Raw genomic sequence first — 19959 nt, forward strand, 5'->3', positions numbered from 1 at the left:
ACCTCCAAGCCAGGCCACTGCCATATTTCAGAGGCCTGCTGCAAACGGGGGGGTGGGGGGTGGGGTGGGGTGTGACAGAGCCATACAGAATATGGTCCCAAGAATCTTAGACTGGAACATGCTGGGTAACCCAAATACAGGGATCGCTGCAGGCCCCCCTCAAATATCTCCTCCCCTAGCCAGGCCATTGCCCACAACCTGGTCCCCACACAGCAGAGCAGGAGCTCTAGTCGCAGCGTTTCATAACCAAACCCTGCGCTCCAGCCCTGCCGCGGGGAGACCCGGGTTATCACCCGCAGCAGCGAGGGGCGGGGGTCGGGGGTCGGGTAGCCGGGAGCTGCAGGCCCGGGGGAGCCCAGCAACAAGCGCCGGGGCCGGGCAGGCTCAGGGGAGCAGCAGCAGCAGCGAGCTGGGCCGGGAGGTGTCAGGCGAGCCTCGGGATGGGCTCGGGGAGCGGCAGCGGGAGGACGGCTCGGCTCGGCTCGGGGAGCAGCCGGGGTCGGCGGGCGGGGGCCACCAGCCGGACGGCAGGTGAGGGGCGCGGCTGCGGGCGGGCGGACATCCCCAGCTAGCGAAGCGGGGCACCGCAGCCGCCCGCCCGCCCCCGCGGGCGCGCAGGAGCCGACGGCCGCGGGTGCCCCCCGCAGGGCAGGTCGCAGCCTGTCTCCGCCCCCGGCGCTGTAACCCCGGGGGATGCGGGAGCCGTAGGGGCGCGGGCGGACACGCCCGGGAGCGGGAGCTGCCGCCACCCCGAGTCTCCCGCCCACGTGCCCGGCTGCAGCTCCCCCCGCGTCTGTGCCGAGCCGGGGGGGCTCCCCGGGGCTCCCCCCCCCCAGCACTGCCCCTGCCCCGGGCTGGGGGCTGCTCAGCTGGCTCAGGGCTCGCGTGCCGCGGGGCTCCCCTGTGTGCGGGGGGCGGGCCCCCGGGGGGGCTGCGGGACCCTCCCCAGGGCTGACGCCCCCCCCCCCGGTGTGCGCGCGCGCGGCCGCTCGTGGGAGGGCGGCGCCCCCCTGCCCGCGCTGGGCGCTGCCGCCCGCTCAGGTGCGCTCGCCCTCGCTTTGCTCCGCAGCGCCGCCGCCGCCGCCTCCTTCCCGGGGCCCCGCGCTCCGGCGGAGCAGGGCGCATGGCGGCGGCTCTGCTCCGCGAGCTGGAGCTCAAGCACCGCTCCATGGCCGAGGAGGAGCCCTGCGGCAACCAGCCCGGGTCTCGCTGGGGCTCGCAGCACGCCGGGGCCCGCCGCCTGGCCCAGCTCTACTCGCCCGGTAAGGCTGCGCGCCCCCGAGCCGCCCGCAGCCGCAGGGGCGGATGCCATCATGGTCCCCCCGGCTTTCCTGCGCTTTCATCTCCTCGCCCGCCCCCCGCCGGCCGCTGCTTCATTCCGCTCACAGACTAGCGCGCTGCAAAGGGCCCGGAGCCACGCAGAGACCGGGGCGAATGTGGCTGTCCGGGACCTCGCGCCCATCGCACTGATTTCCGCAGCTGCGGAAAGTGGATGGGCCTCCCCAGGCGCTGCATTCCTCTGTCGGTGTTTAATGTAGATTGCACTGATCCGGCCGTTCCCTGAGCCCAACCTGGTGCTCTGCTTCACCCTGGCACCTCTTAGCTTCATAACCTAATATCCTTGCTTTCGATCCAAGCCCATCTAGGTGACTGTGGCTGCTTTTTAGCTCAGTGGACTGAGTGAAACACTCAAAGTGACAGCTAGATGGACAGGGCTGCATTGTTGCATGACCTCTGTAAACATGTAATAGAACAACATATGAAAAAGTGACAGTGTTGAGGTGAAGACTTTAAATATGGTGTTAGGAATGGATGTTCAGGCCTGGGATAGAGGGATACCAAATCTTATTAATGTAAAAATAAAGAGTTAAAAGTAGTTTGGGGTATTATAGCTGCCTCTGAGTCCCCCATTAACTTTTGTGGTTTTCCAATCATGTTTTCCAATCTTTGAAAACATTTTTCTGTGCTATGGGAAAGGACCAGGTAACTAGAGAGGAAACTGACTATCTGTGTAAAGTGCTGTCAAATGCACAGAGTAAACTATCTTGGAAAATAGATTTGACATATTTTTCACCCTGTGATCTCTTTCTGTGATAGTAACCTTTAGTGTCTAGGCACAGACGATAGTTTTTGAAAGTAACCAGTGATTTTAGGTGCCCAAACTGATTGTCTGAAGAGGTCTGAGCTCCTGCTGTCTGATGATCGCACCCAGTATCACTAATCACTCCTGAAAATTTTGACTAGATGGGCTCTGCATCTACACTGAGAATGTTAGGCCTTTTTTTTCCATTCTTGGTCTAGCACTGGTAAATCATTCCTAGAAGAACCAAAGTAAATGTAAGTGCTAGTGTTGCTAACTTGTCTTCTATAGGATATTCATTCAGATTAGTGGAGCTGAATGGTAGCTTATCCCATATATGGTAGCTCTTCATATGGTGTGTTGGCTAACATTTCCTTTTTTCTTACCAAAAGTCACCAGGCCTTCTTTTTGCCACCTTAAGTGTGAGACAAGTTGGTAGTGACTGGCTACCATCTTCAGGTTGTTCAGTGGCCTACATGAAATGAAATGTATGTCTACACTAACCATGTTACTGTGCAGCTGTGGCAGCACTGTGACATGGGCAGTGTAGATACACTTTATTGCCAGGGGCAATAAAAAAAACCCATCCCTAATGAGCGGTGGCAGCTTTATCACCGGGAGCGTGGTTCCCAGCGATAAAGCGCTGTCTATACTGGTGCTTTTCAGCTCTAAAGCTTTTGTCACGGCGGGGGTATGTGTGTGTGTTTTTTCACACCCCTGAATGACAAAAGTTTTAGTGCTGAAAGTGGTAGTGTAGACACAGCCTCAGTGATCTCAGTCTATTTGAATGAGAGTTGACATGACGAAACCTAGCACTAATTGGTCTCCTTGTCAGCAGTCTTGACAGAGAGAATGGGGTTGAATGGCGCTTGAACTGTGGTCTCAATCAAAGAGGTGGTCTGCCCCAGGAGTCATGGGTGAGGCCTATTGATGGGGTGGTATACCCTGGCCTTGATTAAACAAGGAGCTGCACACACTCACTCACTCTCTCTCTCTCTCTTCCCCCCTTTGGCCTCAGGAGGACTCTATTAGCAGATTACTGTTTGTTCTAACAGATTAGTATTTAATAAACACTTGATAAATTGTTTTCAAGTTAAGTGTTACACTTGCTCAAGTTTTATGTGGCCAATATTTTCAGGTTGGGTTTTTTATTTTATTTTTTGGACAGTCCCAAATATGTTGAAGATGTAGAAAAGCTACTGTCATTTATATGGTGCATTAGTTATGTATACCATTTTACAATTGCATAGGAAGATAAGTCTCTTTCACTGAAGAGCGCCTAATCCAGTTTAGGCAGATACCACACAAATGACTGAGGATCAGGAACTGAGGGCTTTGGAGAAGAGATCAGCCTTTGAAATATAAGTGAGAGAAGTAAGCACTGAGGAGGAATTTGAGTGAGAGTGAGGGTGCTTGCTTGGGGGAAGAGGGAAGCTGCTCAAAGTGGAGGGGACAGCATGGTAACAGAAAGGTCAAGTGGAAGAGACAAAGGGAGCATTAGGGAGAGAGGATTGATTGGTATTCCGGCTTCTGTCTGGGGTGGAGGTGGAAATGAGTGCTGAGAAGTAGGCTCGAGCAGGACTTGGGATTTGAGAGTAAAGAGCATATGTTTGATTGATAGGTGGAAGGCCCAGTAAAGTTAGTTGAGAGCAGGGGCACAGTGGTTGGAATGGCAGATGATGACCTTAGCTGCAGTGTTTTGGATAGACTGGTGAAGTAGGAGGACAGAAGGTAGTTGCAGATCATAAGGTAAGAGATGATCATAATGTGGACTGCGTTTGTCATAATGTACAGAGAGGAAGGGTCAGATATTTAAATACAGTGGAAGAAGTGAGAGGACTTGACAAGAGTGTGAATCTGGAAATGGGCTGAAAGACAGCAGGGAGAAGAACAGAACATTAAGGTTGCAAGCTTGCGTGGTTGGGAGAGTAGTGGCTTTAATAACAGTGACTAAGTAGTGCAGTAAGGAAGAGGGTTTTGGATGGAGGATAAGAAATTTGGTTTTTGTCATGGTGAGTTAAGGTAATGGTGGGACATCCAGAAAGATGTCACTGATGCAAGACTTGACAGATGGGGATCGGTGGAGTTGGGACATGGTGGCATAAGTATTGTATCTGTGTGTTAACTGTGGATATGTCACCTCCGAAATTAGCATTGAAGGAGGAGACCGAAATGAGAACCCTGTGGGTACCTACAGATGTGGGGAGATGAGAAGATGAGACCTAGCTAGAGGAAATGCTGAAGGAGTAGTCTTGAAGTAGGGTGATAGCACACACACTGCTGGAAGCCCAAGTGTGGGGAGTGTCTTTGTAAAGAGGGCAATCCATGATGTTAAGGTAGGTAAGAGATCAAGGAGAAAGAATAGAGTGAAGAGACCTTTGGGTTTGGCTCAGAATTGGTCACTGGAGACAATGATGACACTTTCAGTAATATGGAAAGAGCAAATGCCTTGAATTTGACACTCTGAAGAGGTTTGTGTATGTTACTCATTAAAAAGAGATCCCATCTGGTGAAGTACCCATATGTTTATTTCATGAAAAGCAAATTGCTAAGATGTTTGTAGTTTTAATGGAGATGGGGTCTGAAGGGTTAATTTTTCAACTGGTTTTGAAACCTTGTATTTTATAATGAAAAGGTCATGTTTGTGGATGGATATTAGGGGGTATATTTTTGGCACAGTGTGCCGTGGATTGAGCCGCATGACTTCCATTAATGTTAATGTGAATAGCACAACTAAATCTATGTCCATTTTCCCAAAAATTTCTTTAGATGTAATTATATAATAGTAAAATCATTCTTAATTAGGCTTGAACAGTGACATTTTTAGGCTTCAGAGTGGCAACCAATTTATGTATACAGTTTAAAACAATACAATTGTAATTTCAACATGTTTGTCACTAAAACATAAGAGTGAGCCCTAACAATCAAGAAATGGTGATAAGTTCTTTCTGCAGCTAAAAATCTGTGTTGAATGTATGTCCAGAATAGGAGCATGTGCAGCTGAATAAATATAAGGTAAAAATGCTATTTTGTGAAGTCTCTCTTTGAATATTGAAGTTTTTGGTGTAACTTTTATTTTTGTTTAATACCACTATTACATATGTAACTTGGAAACGGTACTCCTCCTCCTTGGAAAAATGCAGTTTGGATCAGTGGGGGGGGGGGGGGGGAGGGTCACACTTCTGGGAAGTTGCTTCAATGGCAGATCTCAAAGAAAAGGTGTGGTACTCCATGGAGCTAGGACCCAGTTTACAAATGCAGGCTCTCAGTCTGCAAATGGATAAGTGGTACAGACCTTTAACACCTACACTAAGTTCTGTTGAAGCCAGTGGGACTCAATATATGTGAAAGGGTCAGTGCAAGTGCACCTGTTTGTGGAATCAAGGTCATGTTCCGCATGCACGCAGACACACAGGTGTTCTCTCTCAATCCGTGGGAGCCTGGGTTGCAAACTTTGTGGACCCCAAGGACTGACCTGAATTCATTTTCAGCATGCATATTATAGCTGTTATGTATAAGACAATACTCATTCAAGCAATTATATTCAAAACCAATATACCAAAGCTTTGATATTTGATTTTGAATTTCTGGTCCACTACATTTACTTTGCACTGCTCAGGTGGCACCAAGTGGAAGAATTCTGGTCATAGCCAGCAGGCAGAGAATTTGCCTCATGCAGGAGAATTTTCTGCTGGTATCAGTGTGACAAAGAAAGTGGAGCTGGCTCCTCCACCGTCTCACCTTCCTCCATGTCCAGACACAAATAATTATAATATCTTCAATAGTGGTTTGAGCATTGGCCTGCTAAACCCAGGGTTGTGAGTTCAATCCTTATGTGGGCCACTTAGGGATCTGCGGCAAAATCAGTACTTGGTCCTGCTAGTGAAGGCAGGGGGATGGACTTGATGACCTTTCAGGGTCCCTTTCAGTTCTGTGAGATAGGATAAGTATATCTCACCCTCATAAGTATATTTGAAAGCACTTTACAAAAGATGTCAGTATAATTATCAAATGAGTGTTTAGAGCCTACATGTCAAAGTTACCTTTCAGTCTCTTTCCATCTGTTAAAAACTGCTGCACAGCTGGTTTAAAATAAGCTTGGTTGCATCACATAAGGAAAAGTGATGATTCTTAAGTTGGTAAATAATTTCAATAAATGATCTACTGGTATTTTGATGCTGGTTGGATGTTGCTCAGAAACGATCACATACACATTACACAATGACTCAATCAGTGCAGAAAAACTTGTGGTTTTTTTGTTGTTGTTTTTTTTAAAACCATACAGAGAAAATCCTGTCTGGCTACTCCCTGTGATAGTATTATGCATATCTGTTTCAGTCAGTCAGTCATAAACAGCACAGAGGTATTGCTATCACCAGCACCTTGTCCTGATTTCCTCTTCCATGTGTTTTTATGTACGTTGTGGAAGTAACTCTTTAATCTGATCTGTGTATTTACCTCTGAATTTTCACTGCAAATTTTTCACTAGTGTAGGTTAAATATCACCACATCTTCAGCGAGGGCCTGATTCTGTGACACATGTTTACATTGAGTAACTCTCCTGTACAAAAATAGTTCCATTAATTATGGGTGTTAAATGATATTCAGAGTGATAGCAAAGGTTACAGATTCTCTGGAACTTGGTATTGGGTGGACTGCGTTCTGTTAAAAGTACCTGTTGGCATTAATTGCTCAAACTCTCGTCACTTGCTGCTCAACAGCAAACCAATAAACAACTATTGGATTACTTTCTTCTGTTTCTCATCTGGGTGTAGCTTTTTGCCTCCTTACAGTGATATTCCTAAAATCCAGATATATGCTACTCTTGGTCAACTCACAGCACTTCACAACAAAAGCAATTATGCCCAGTCCTCTCCCTGCCTCAAATGTTTGGAAGTATAAGAGAATGGATTAAAACCCATTTAACATGGTTTATGAAATGTTTACTTTACGTCCTTCTCACTTAGGTCCTGTTCCTTGGCATATGGTTTTAAAATGAATCCAATAACTTACTTTCTATAATTCCATTCTGGTCTAAGAGAGAGCGAGTTACTTGCATCTCAGCCTACTTTTTCACAAGTGTTAATTTTTTCTTTAAGGGAATTAGTATATTCTTTCCTTGCTTTAGTTCTTCTTTCAATTAACATCTCTCCTAACAAGGTACAGTATCATAATCTTCATAATAAAGATCAACTAACAGCTGTTCCTTCCTACTTTATTCTGTTTCCCATTGACCTCAGTACATGATTCATTAATGTTGAAGAGTAAGTAAGAGAGATTCAGCACTTTCTGTCCTCTAATCCTAACATAGGTTTTAGTGCCCTTGTTTAACTCCGTGAGTAACTTTGTGATCTTCCATAGCACACCATTTAACTCCAATAGCTTCCTCTCACCAAAGAAAATCATAAATGTTTAAAGTCCAGAAAACACGCCTACAGGTCAGATCCAAATTTCTAGTACTTCTCCGTTATTTGTTATAGGTGGAAATTTAACTAAGTACTACTTTTTCCTTTCCTGGTGCTAACTTTATTCAGTTTCTTACTTATTTCAGGTGACCCTGTACTCTGTTTTACATTTTCCTTGGAACCCTTCACAGGTCTGTTTCATGGACATTCTTAACACTTCTTTATGATTTCCTTGTTCTATGGTATAATAACTGCTTTTTTCCAGCCCTGTGTTACGTTTTTTTTTTTTTTTTTGCCCTTCAGGCTGCACAGATTATAAAATGAGATTGCTCTGCTTCTGACCACTGATCTGCTGTGCCTCTTCTTCCTCTAATCTGCTGTCCTTTTAGTACCTCCACTTTGATTCCACATGTTCTTGGGTGGCCTTTCTTATCCCACCCCCTCTTTTGGATTTAGTGCTTTCTCTAGCTTTTTGGAAGCTGCTGCTCTCTCCATGTTCATTGTCTGTTTGGCATCAGCATGATCTGCAGCTTCGCTCTTTCTCTCTTTCATCCTTCAGAAGATCTCTGCAGCGTATGGTGGCCACCTTTCTTTAAAACGGCTTATGCAATCACTCTTTCAAAAACTTAAGCAACCTACCAATCTACTGTCTCACCTATTCTTATCTTCAGTATCCCCCCCTCGTTGGAGATCTGTCACTCTGCATGATTAATTCAGAATAAATAGGATTGGCAAACAGTTTTGGTTCTTATATATTGGCTTTCTGTGGGTCCTCAAGTTTTTTTTCCTCTCTGCTAGAAAACCTGCTTCTTTCTCTCTCGGCACCATCCCTTGAGCACTGTCTCTTTCTCTGCTTTTCTGTCTTTGTCTGTTGTCTCCAGGGCCTCCACTGTCACATCATACAGTTCTTCCATCATATCTGGCATTTCTGACCTGATCTACCTCTCTTGCTTGCCTGCATTTTCTCATTAGTTTCAGAGCATCCCCTACTGATTCTGTCAAGCCATTTTTTTTTAAACATTTCCCACAGCTTTTCTAATTTTTTTCCTAAGTCTTTTAAAAATGTCCTCTAACAACTAAAGTGAACTGGTGGGGTTTTTATGTGTTAGCTTTCTTTTTTTACTTCCTGTAGTCTTTCTTAACAATCTTCAATCCGTCACATTTGTATTACTTCCCACCAGTTACAGGTGTATTTCTGAAACTACTGAGGAATGGCAAGATCCCATGTCAATTTGCTTTTACAATTTGTGATTTCAGTATGCTGTAGTTAACTGAGGGTAACTACCATGTAACTTTTGGATCCTGAGCTTTTAATGTGGTATGTTCCAAGGATGCTTCACTAAAAGTTTATGCTGACAGCATGTTCTGTATTGCCTTGAGCGTCCAGTGCATAGTTTTAACAATTTTAACCTAGTGACATTCTCTTTCCTAAGGCCAGGTTTCCCGGGAGATTTTTCCCACATGACACAATTCTCTCTAACTGGAGCACTGACATTTCTTAGCAAAATTAGCTCATCAAGCTTTAGTACTATCTATGTGACCACCCCCCCACAACACACACAGTGTTCATTGTAAACCCCTCCCAAAAATTGTTTGTACATAATCTAGGTAATTCTATTATTTTCATCCCCATGATAGCTGACCATATAGATTGTATTATTATCGCAGTGCCTGAATTTGATTTTAGTATACTAGATACATGGAACCCAAGAGACCAATGGATTCTACTAACTTCTTAGTTTTGTAAACTCCTCCTTCATCCTTACTTTAAAACACTTTTTCATGGGAAATTTAATGAAAGAACAACTCCAAAATATATTTCCAACTATAAAATGGTTGAAGGGAAAACTTAATGTCACCAGCAATAGACCTTATAATGCATGTAAGATGTATCCACATTGGTAGGTGTAGACCATTTGACATAAAAGCAGGAATGTTGTTTTTGTTAAAATAACAATTTAGTTAATGTTTTGCATCTTTTTTTTATTCTAAGTAAACAGCACTATGCAACTTGTTATAATTCTCTGCTATTGCTAGAAAACTGGACAATAGATCACTCAGATACCACAGTGATGAAAATTCCTAGATAGTGAGATTGGGCAATAGACTTGTTCATGATAAGAGACAAGCAAAGGAATCAATACAGCACACACACTCATGCTGTTTTTGTGAATGCTTTCCAAATAATATATATATAACACTTTTATTGATTAAAGTACAGTGCAACAAATAGGAACTGCAGTTTTGAGTATCTGTGCAAAATAATGCCCTTGGGTCGTAAAATTTGTGTAATTGTGAAATAATGCATTTGACATATTATATCATGATCTTTGTAATGTGATGCTGTAATTACAGTAGGACATAGGGAATCTGGAGGTGTAAGTTTTGTTGCCAGCTGTGCTACAGGCTCTCTGTGTGACTTCAGGAAAATAACTCATACGTGCCAAATAACTTCTCTTTTCCATCTGTAAAATGGGATAATAGAATTTTTGAGGCTTAATTTATAGTTCTTTTGTGACACTGTCACCACCCCCTCTGCAGTCTTATGACAAGGCCGCAGACAAACTGCTCTAACCAAGCCATCTTTATAACTGTGTAAGCCCTGCAATTACTATCTAACTGCATGTTGCAGTTCCAACTTCCTGTGCAACTCTTCTTCAGGTTGTTATTGCAAAGCTATTGTTAAAGGAGAAATCCATTTTAAAATGTAAAATGGTGTAGTTTTTAAATGGCACAATAACCCTTGTTCTTTCCTGCTTCTAATAACCCAATAATAACTACGTCTAGCTAGTATGGTTAAAAGGTGATCTTAGTCAAGTCCTCACTGTTTCTAGTAGCACTACTCCTGTTCTGTTGGTTAAATTAAACCAGAACTCCCTAATCTTGCTATCTTGAGTTGTAGGTATAGTGGTCCTTAATGGATTCAGAGTCAGCTGTTACACTTTCCTAAGTGTTTCACAGCTGTTCTGTTTCTTACCATCTACCAAGTGATATAGAATAGCTTTTATAGGGACATTTGTCCCCATTCCTTTCCAGGAGCCAGTCAGAATATTTATCATACGCTGTGTTAGGGTGTTACATTTCTGCCCCTCACTATCGTATCCAGATACTGTGTGTTGTCCTGTCCCCGTCTAGCTAGTATGGTTAAAAGGTGATCTGTTTCTAGTAGCACTACTCCTGTTGGTTAAATTAAACCAGAACTCCCTAACCTTGCTATCTTGAGTTGTAGGTATAGTGGTCAGATTCTGTTTAGGTGGTGCCATCCCCACAGATGACAGGAGAGGTGGTTTCCCATCACAAAGGGCAAAGTTAAAAACTCCTATGAATCCCACCAATTGGGCTAGCGTCTTTGATTATGGCTGCAAGGATGCAGGAGTTATGTCAGTATATGTCATTGCTTGGGAGAATGGAAGGAGGGGGGAGTATACATTGGGATGCCTTTGCTTTGTAGCATCTGTATAAGGAAAAAAAACACTTTGCTATTTTCCTTTGAAATAGAAATGTAGGGCTGGAAAGGATCTCAAGAGGTCAGCTAGTGCATCAACTTGCACCGAGGCAGGACTAAATATACCTAGACCTTCCCTGAAAGGTGTTTGTCCAGCCTGTCTTAAAAACCTTCAAAAATGGGGGTTCCACAACCTCCCTTGGAAGCCAGCACATAACTATCCTTATAGTTAGAAAACTTTTCTTAATCTCTAACCTAAAATCTCCCTTGCTATAGATTACACCGATTACTTTTTGTTCTTCCTGCAGCGGACACGGAGAACAATTGCTTACCCTCTTCTTTTAAAAAGCTCTTAACATATTTGAAGACTGTTGTCAGGTAGCTCTTCCATTTTCTTTTTTCAGGATTACCAGTGCCCATTTTTATCCTTTCCTCATATATCACATTTTCTAAAAATAATATTTTATTGCTCTCCTGTGGATTCTGTCCAGTTTGTCCACATCTTTCCTAAAGTGTGGTGCACAAAACTGGATGCGGTAGTCCAGCTGAGGCCTCACCTCCCGTGTCGTACATAGGACACTCCTGTTAATATAACCCAGAATGATGCTTCCCTTTTTTGCAACTTCACATTGTTGGCTCACATTTAATTTGTGATCCACTATAACTCAAATCCTTTTCAGCAGTACCGTTGGCTCTCCAGTTATTCCCCATTTTGTAGCTGTGCATTTGATTTTTTTCCCTTCCTTAGTGAAGTGTTTTGCATTTGTTTCTGAATTTTATCTTGTTGATTTCAGACCAACTCTCCAGTTTGTCAAGGACACTTGGAATTCTAATCCTGTCATCCAAAGTGGTTGCAACCCCTCCCAGCTTGCGGTCATCCACCGATATTAGAATTGGCATTCACACCAATTCATTATCCAAGTCTTCAAAGTTCAGCTGACTTGTCTATAATTCTCTGGGACTTCTTTATTCCCCTTTTTAAAGATAGGTGCTTTACAGAAGTTTGCCCTTCTCCAGTTTTCTTGGACCTCACCTGTCCTGCATGAATTATCAAAGATAATTGCTGATGGTTCTAAGATTGCTTCAGCTTGTTCCTTAAGTACCCTAGGATGAATTTCATCAGGCCCTGCTGACTTGAATATGTCTAACTTATCTAAATATTCTTTAACCTGTTCTTTTCCTGTTTTGAGTTTGTGTTCCTTCACCCTTGTAGCTAATACTGTGTTAAGCAGCTGGTCATAATTTAACCTTTTTAGTGAAGACTGAAGCAAAACAGGCATTAAACACTTCAGTCTTTGTGATGTTACCCACTAATAGCTTTCCTTCCCTGCTAAGTAGTGGACCTCTGTAGGGAACTCTGTATTATCCTGCTTGCTAAATTCATTGTGGGGAACCCTGAAATGAAGAGGAGGATTAGGCATTATTTTGTGAAGGGGAGAGCGTCTTAAATGAATAGCTGAATAACCTGTTCCCTTATTATGTATGGATTTTTAAGAAGTTGTTGTCTCTTTCAGTGTACTTATTCTCACATAAAGGGGATATTTCTGAAATTTTTGGGGAATGTTAAAATCCTAATTTACTGAAAGATGTAATAAAAAGGGGGAAATAAATGCTTTAACACAGTCTATTGTCACATGCAAAATTTGATTTGTTAAAAGAGCCACGTAGAGAGGAAGCATTTTATCTTAATTTCACTGGGCTTTGTTCAGCAGAAAAGAACCACAGACTTTTGTGGTGCAGAAGTCCACAGATCTGGCTCTGTGGTGGGTGTCTCCCATAGAGTTCTTGCTTAAGGTTGGAAAGCTTATACACTGAATCAGTAGGGCCCAATTATTAGCTTCCCCACCACCCTCCTCCCATAGTACTGATTTTTGTGCAATTGCATCCACAGTCACTAGTCAGGTGTGCCCTTCTGCTTGAGAGAAACACTGAAACTTTTTAATTCCGAGAGTTCTATTACTTGTGGTTTCTTTTTTTAAAATATATCATCTTTCAGGGGTGTGTGTGTGTGTGTATGTAATGCACAGCTATCATCTTCTCAAATAAAATACTTTAAATGAAAGTTACAGTTGCTTCAGTAAGTACTTTAAGCCTTTATACAAAAACAATTCAAACAAACCTAAACATTAAAGTTATCAAAATGACAAGTTAAGGTAATTTACAAAGCATATTCTAATACTACTTACTGCTGGTAAGCAAATGTATGAGCTGCGATTTACGCATTCCAATAGCCTTACCTCTGACCCATAAAATAGATGTATAAATACTTCTTGGAGAGGCCTACGTCAGGAGGTCTGCAGCAGGGGAGCATCCACTACATGGTTTGAAGGACAAAAAGAAAGCGAAGTAGTGCACCATACTGCCACTTGTGCACCGTACCTACCGTAACTTTGAGATCTCAATTTTATTAACGTAGTCCATAGAATAGGGGTTTTACTGTGCTTGGGAGGCTCTCATGTACAGGGACTGCACAACTACACAGATTGCTAAAGAGGTATTTTAGGGTTACAATCCTGGGACGCATTCATCACTGTATTCCACCGACTTCTGCTAGTTGCAAAAAACTGCCCGCAGGGGTGCCCGACAGTAGCGAGTCCACTGCGGTGGGACAGAAGGGATCAGGGAGGCAAATGGCACAGTTCAGAAGGTGATATGGCCAGGTTGCCTGACTGCTGCTGAGTCTCATATCCTCCACGCAGCTTTCCTTGGTTGGGCTCCTGTGAAAAATGCAGAACCAGTGTGAAGCCATGAGAACAGCATATGGCCTCCCCTGGGGATGCATGCCCACATTGTCACAGCTGCCTAGAGGTACAATAGTTCATGTTTTAAATTGAAATGTGCTAGTCTGTATAGATATACATAGCTATCCCTCACCTGCAGACACTGTAGGAGGCGTGGCTGGTGCAAGGGTTTCTGTCTGGGTCTTCCCTGTGGTTTGCTGTTCCTCAGCTGCTCTGTTGGCCCCTTGGAGCAATTGGCAGCTGGTGCAAATTAGAGCAGTCTTCAGACTTTTCTATCTTATGCTGGCACACGGTCATCTGTACAGTTCTCTCCTGAGTTTTACTGTGTGCTCCTTGGCCAGAGCCTGGAATCTGGACCTCTAAGATTAATTTCTAATTTATGTTTCACCACTTCTGTTTGCTTTCTTCAGTTCATTCTGCCAGGACAAGGAAATACTCAGTTCTCTGATACTTATACAATGATGTAGTGTTTGGGCCTGCAAACATGGCAGGGACATATTTAAATTTAAACCAAAAAAAAGAAGTTTTTATCTTGTGGTTTCTGATGTTCGTGTGTTTATAGTTTATTTTTTTTATATGTAAAACCCTAACTACATGATTGTGACTCTTAAGTTTGTAAGAATAATAGGTTTAATCTAATTTACGTCCTGTTTATTCGTTTATGCTCCCAGTTGTCAAAATACCTTTTAGTGTCTTTTTTTTGTCCTTTCATGAAAGCTGTTTTAATAGTTTTTAAAATAAATATGCTAGATTGATTTTTCATGTAATGGAAAGATTAGGTTTTTACTGTAACTCTCTTGATAACCCTTAGTAATGAAGTATCACATAAAAGGCTCTCATCTAAAAAGGCAAAATCTTCCTTAAAGTTAAAACACAATTCTTTTGAAGAACACTTACTAGCTCTTATATAAACTCTTTTCTTTATCTTTAGTGTCTTTGTTTGAGGTATGACTTCATTTTTTATCTTCTATCATCTTTTATCATCTTTGCCCAAGCTTTTATATTGCAATTTTTTTATTCATACTTTCAGTTTTCTCTTATATGATTGTTTTAGGTTTCTAAATGTGTTAGATTTTTTCTTTTTTTCCTAAGATTAGCTTTCTTCTCCCCACTTTTTAGGTCCATACGTTGTTTTTTTCTTCTTAATTTAAAGCTTTACCTGCTTCAATGCAGTCTCTTCCTTGCATCATATTATTCCATTTCCTGCTAATTAGCATGGCGAAATTTTATTAAAAGTTTCTTTTTCCATCCACAACATCTCAAGGCTTGGGCCTGTGTGAAACTGGCAGAGAACAGGTGCCTGGAATTAAAGCATACAGCTTTATAAACACAAAACTTTTAAAAATGAAAAGTACTGTTTTTCAGGAACAAATCTAGATTAGCTTCCCAGCAGTTCTTTAGGAAAGAAATTCTTGCATAATTTTTGCTATTTTTGCTATACCAGATCTCATCAATCAGGTCAGTAGTTGTGGAGGAAACCTCTAAGAAACGGATGCTTTGGGAAGGTGTTGGTGATTCCTTCGATGTTGCTTTTCTCTGTTCTTCTGGAAGTGTCCTTTTTTGGATGGGACACAAAAGAGATTGTCTGAACATTAAAAGATCCTATGGGACTTCTTGCCAAGGATGTGGGGTCCTGGCTAAATAACAGCTTGGATAATGACATGCCACCTATTTGAATCCCCAGTGAAGTTTTGATTAGATATGGTGGGTATTGTTCACTTTCTGCCCAAAACAGTTGTGTAGTGCTGCTGTGTGTGTCATTAAACAGCTGCTATATTCCACCCCAGGGATGGCTGAAATTCAGTTGTGGATGAAGTAAATGATTCCTGTATCTGGTGCCTTACCTACCACTACAGGGGCACTGTGAGGCTTAATTAATAAACATTTGCAAAGGGCCTTGAGATTCACTAATGGGTGAGTAGCTGGAGAAATACAGAAGTATTGATTTGAATTTTCTTTCAATTCGGTGAACAATAGAAGGGCTTCTCCCTTTACATGCAGTTTTTGTGATAGGCTCCTTCCTTCTACTGAAAAGCTATGTATTTTTAATATACAGACACTGCCCGGATTACGCAAACCCAACTTACACAAACCTGTGCTTACGGAAAAAGTTCCGTAAGCTTTTTTTTGGGGGGGGGGGGGCATAATTGTCAGGTATACGTCCCCAACTTAGGCAAAATTCGACTTATGCAAGGCGTTCCAGAACGGAATGCTTGCATAAGTCGGGGAGCGTCTGTAATGGATGCAGTGTTAAACTCTCTGATGGTAACCTATGCTAGATTTCACATGATTGAGGTCCCACCTGTGAACGATGAGGCTCAACCAATTGGAAACTTGCTGTATCTGGCCTCTGCTCAAACAGCTGCTGCTCTGGTGGTGATTAAAGCAGAAGTGGTTGGGTGGTGATCATTCTTTATTCATTCTTTTGGTTTATACACACAGCTATCTCTAACTACCTAGGCACTTTTCAAACTTTAAAAAACATGTGCAGTGATCAGATTCATACTGACATTACAATCTTTCAGCCCCAAATAAGATTCTCCATCAAGCTAAAGCTCTCTCAATCATCCTCAAGAAAAAACTGTTAATGTGTCCTGAAGGTCAATAGATTCAAGCTCCGGCAGACTAAGCCAGGAAGCAAATTCCAGAGTGAAGGGCCCTCTGCTGAGAATGACTTGCCCACAGCTCCCTGATGAACAATTATCCAGGTGATCTCAAGTGTTCAGATACCACCCAGAAAGAGGGGGTGTCACAGATACTGAGAGTCCACATTAAAAGATCAAAGATAGCAGTTTGAATTGCACCTGGAAAGAAAGCAGCAGCCAATGCATCTTCTGGAGCATGGGTGTAAATACCTCCAAAGTAAGCTGGCAACTGCATTCTGCACTAGAGGAAGCTTCCAAGTGTACCCCCATATAAAATGCATTTCAATGACTTGTTTTGGAGGTGACAAAGGCACGAGTAATGATGACTAGGTCCACATCTGAAAGGATAGGTCTCCTTGCCAACGGCAGATTCAAAAAGCATACTCAGCCACAGTTGCTCACTGTACATACAGTAGCATCTGCAGGTTCAAGAGGGATCCTTAGTTGCAAATCTGAATTAAAAAAGACAGGCATATTCTCTCAATGGAAGGGTAGGTATTGCCTCCAACGCTCAGGTAAGTATGCTGGAGTGGTAGGGAAGTCAGTGGCTGTTAAAGAAGACCGTGGGGCATGTTCAGTCAGATGGTTGGGGGAAGCAGAAATAGGATGAGGGAGCAGTAGTGGTGGCTGTGACAAGAATAGGGGTGCGGAAAGTAGAACTATCCATGTATTAGATGAAAGAAAAAAGTGGAAAAATATGAATGTTGGGGCTATGCACCAAAGGAAAGAAGATGTTCTGCATAAATCTACACAGCCCATTTGAGATTCTTTGTTGTGCTTTTACTGTGTCCCTGCAAGATAATGTTATTGCTCTCATATTGGGGGTGCTTTAAGGGAAATATTCTAGACTTGTGGAATGTTGTAGAAGAGTGAAAGTGACAGATGATGGGTATGAGGGAGGAGGCCCAATTATTCTTCTTTGTTGGTCCCTTTAAAACATAATGCTACTTTTTTTGTGCAAGTTTTATAAGTGGGCTCCAAGAGGAGAATTTATAGTTTTCGAAGTTACTCTCTCTAAGGACCTGATCCAAAGCACATGCAAGCCACTTGGAGTCTTTCCACTGACTTTAATGGGATTTGGGCTTTGAATTAGGTCCTAAAATGCAGGAAAGCCAATATTAGAAGAGGCTTCTGAACCAGATAGAAGTTCCTCTCATATATGTGCAGACAGAAAGCATTTGTTCAGTTGATCGATTGGCATATATGATTTTGAAATAAATGACAATGGGGCAGTCTTCCCACAGATTTTGTAGGAAGTGCATAAGGCATACATTAGAGGAATGGCTCTTACATATGTGATGGAATCCAAAAGAACCATTTTAGCAAACCAGTTAATCTTGAAAAAGAAACCACAATTCCTTCAGCAACTGCTGATCTTTGGTGCTTCCCAAGAAAAGCAAGCTCAAATTGAAGGATGTTGTTTTTGTGGTACTACAACTACAACACAAATGTATAATGTTGTGGAGGAACTAAAAAAGTTGGCTTCAGCAACTAGTTCTATACATGTTCTTAGGGGTGCCAGTAGCGAGGCGGTAGGATACCCCACAGCCTCGCTGAGAGACGAACCTCCCCTGACACCACTGGGAGCCACTGGGTCCTGCGCCCGCCCCTCAGAGGTCATGGCGCAGACCCGGAAGTATAAAAGCTCACCTGCAGAGCTTAGTTGAGACCCAGCTGCCGCAGAGACCAGACGTCTGCGGCCGAGCTCCCTTGGGGGAGACAGCAGAAGGCCGTGGCTGGCCTGAGGTTGCCCCGGGCCGGCCGAGCCTACCCCTCGCTCGTTACCCAGAGGAGGACTGGCCAAGCCAACCCCGCTCCAGCTACCCCGAGGACTGGCCGAGCCTGCCTCTTGCCAGCTACCCCGAGGAGGAGCCGAGCCTGCCACTTGCCCGCTACCCTGAGGAGGAGCCGAGCCTGCCTCTCGCCACCTACTCCGAGGAGGAGCCGAGCCTGCCTCTCGCCAGCTACCCCGAGGAGCAGCTGAGCCTACCATCCACTATTTACCCAGAGGAACCGATGGTGTTTGAGACCGCTGGCGACGCTACCACAACTCAGGTACCCTATGAGGGGGCGTGCGGAAGTAGCCCAGGGGCAGCCGACCCCAGTCTGGCTGCAGCACTGCCAGAGCCTATGTCAGTGTGTTGCGGCCAGGATCCCCACTGACAGCAGCGAGTTTCTGCCGCTGCGAGGGCCCCGGGCTGGGACGCAGTGGAGTGGGAGGGCCTGTGTCCCCCCTGCCACCCACTCCTTGGGTGGCAGACTCCCCCTTTTCCCTGGCCTGGAGAGGCTAGGACCTCCTGATATTGAACTGCTGACTCAGCCCCTGCCTAAGGGCCTGAGTCGCTGACTGTTTGCTGGCTGCCCCGCCCTGACCTAGGGCCTGGGCCGCCATTTGACTATTGACTCAGCGCCCGCTCCAAGGGCCTGAGCCCCTAACCGAGTGTGCGTTATTTCCCCTGACCGCAGAGCCGACAGCTGGTGGACTAGAGCGAGGCGGTGGGATACTCCACGGCCCCGCTGAGAGACGAAGCGCCGCAAAGCCGCACCACAGTGCCTCAAATCCATCAAACCACCAAACAAGGAAAATTGCCCATTTTCTGTTTTAAAATCCAGTATAGCTGTACAAAGATCTGTAGGTTTTACCAAATTGGATTAATACATTAATTAATCTTGATGAATAAAATACTGGTGAAAGTCTTAGCAAACCAACTGTCTTTAGCCCTACCATTACTCATTCATGCTGACCAGTCTGGCTTTATTCAAAGAGCAGGCACAATTCGTAACAATTTCACAAGCATTTAAGCATATTGATCAAGTTAACCAAGTGAATTAATGTGGCTGCCTCCTAGCATTAGATGTAGAGAAGATATTCACCAGGGTTCTTTGGGGCTGTCATACAGTCGTAGTAGAGAAACTGAATTTTGAACATCAGTTTATAACCTTTGTCCAACTGTTCTACAGTTTTCCTTCATTTGAATGGCACCTAATATCAGAAGCTTTCTCCTTAAAGAGCACCACAAGGTGAGGGTATCCTTTGCCACCATCTTCCCTTTGCTGTCTCCACTGAACCAATTGCAATAGCTGTCAGAGATTCTCTTGAGACTCAGGCCATGCCAAGCCGCTATAAAGAACATAAATTGTCCTTTCCAGATGTGACCTCTTGCTTTGTCTGGAAGTAGAACCTCTGTCTTAAAGGCCTACAGCGCTATAAATGTCCATGTATATTTAACCAAGGCTGAGGTGAAACCATTAGGTACTAATTAAGCATATTCTAATTTTTCATGTCAATAATCCTGTCCCCACCCTTTGAGGGTTTTGGACACTTGGGGATACAAATCTCACCCAATTTAACCAAACTAATCTACAACTCCTTGAATATACCTTACACTGTGACCCTCAAATTGTATGTTTTTTCTTCGTTTGCTTGATTCAACTTGATAAAAATGAATGATCTTCCTTGAGTGTAACAGTTCCTGCAAATCCTCCCACTTTGACTACCTGCAGAAATTTTATGTGGCATAGAAAGAGACAGATAATCAGCTTGTTGAGGTTGTCACAGTAGAAGGCAACTACACTTGTATTCCGCCTGCATGGTCTTTTGAGGGCACCCACTCTAGGCTCCTGGATCCTCAGTTGTCACTTC

General features: G+C 43.8%; 1 protein-coding gene across 1 annotated transcript in view; it reads left to right on the forward strand.

Moving 5' to 3' along the window:
* The first annotated feature begins 1076 nt into the window (after positions 1–1076).
* The window catches only part of LOC120384194 (plasmanylethanolamine desaturase-like), a 75403-nt gene continuing 56520 nt past the window's right edge, over positions 1077–19959 (forward strand). The window contains exon 1 of the mRNA XM_039502560.1: positions 1077–1262. Within this exon, the coding sequence (XP_039358494.1) occupies positions 1124–1262 (139 nt within the window). The 5' untranslated portion in view covers positions 1077–1123. The remainder of the gene's footprint in view (positions 1263–19959) is intronic.

Source organism: Mauremys reevesii, linkage group 16, assembly GCF_016161935.1.
Source record: "Mauremys reevesii isolate NIE-2019 linkage group 16, ASM1616193v1, whole genome shotgun sequence".
Classification (NCBI taxonomy): Eukaryota; Metazoa; Chordata; order Testudines; family Geoemydidae; genus Mauremys; species Mauremys reevesii.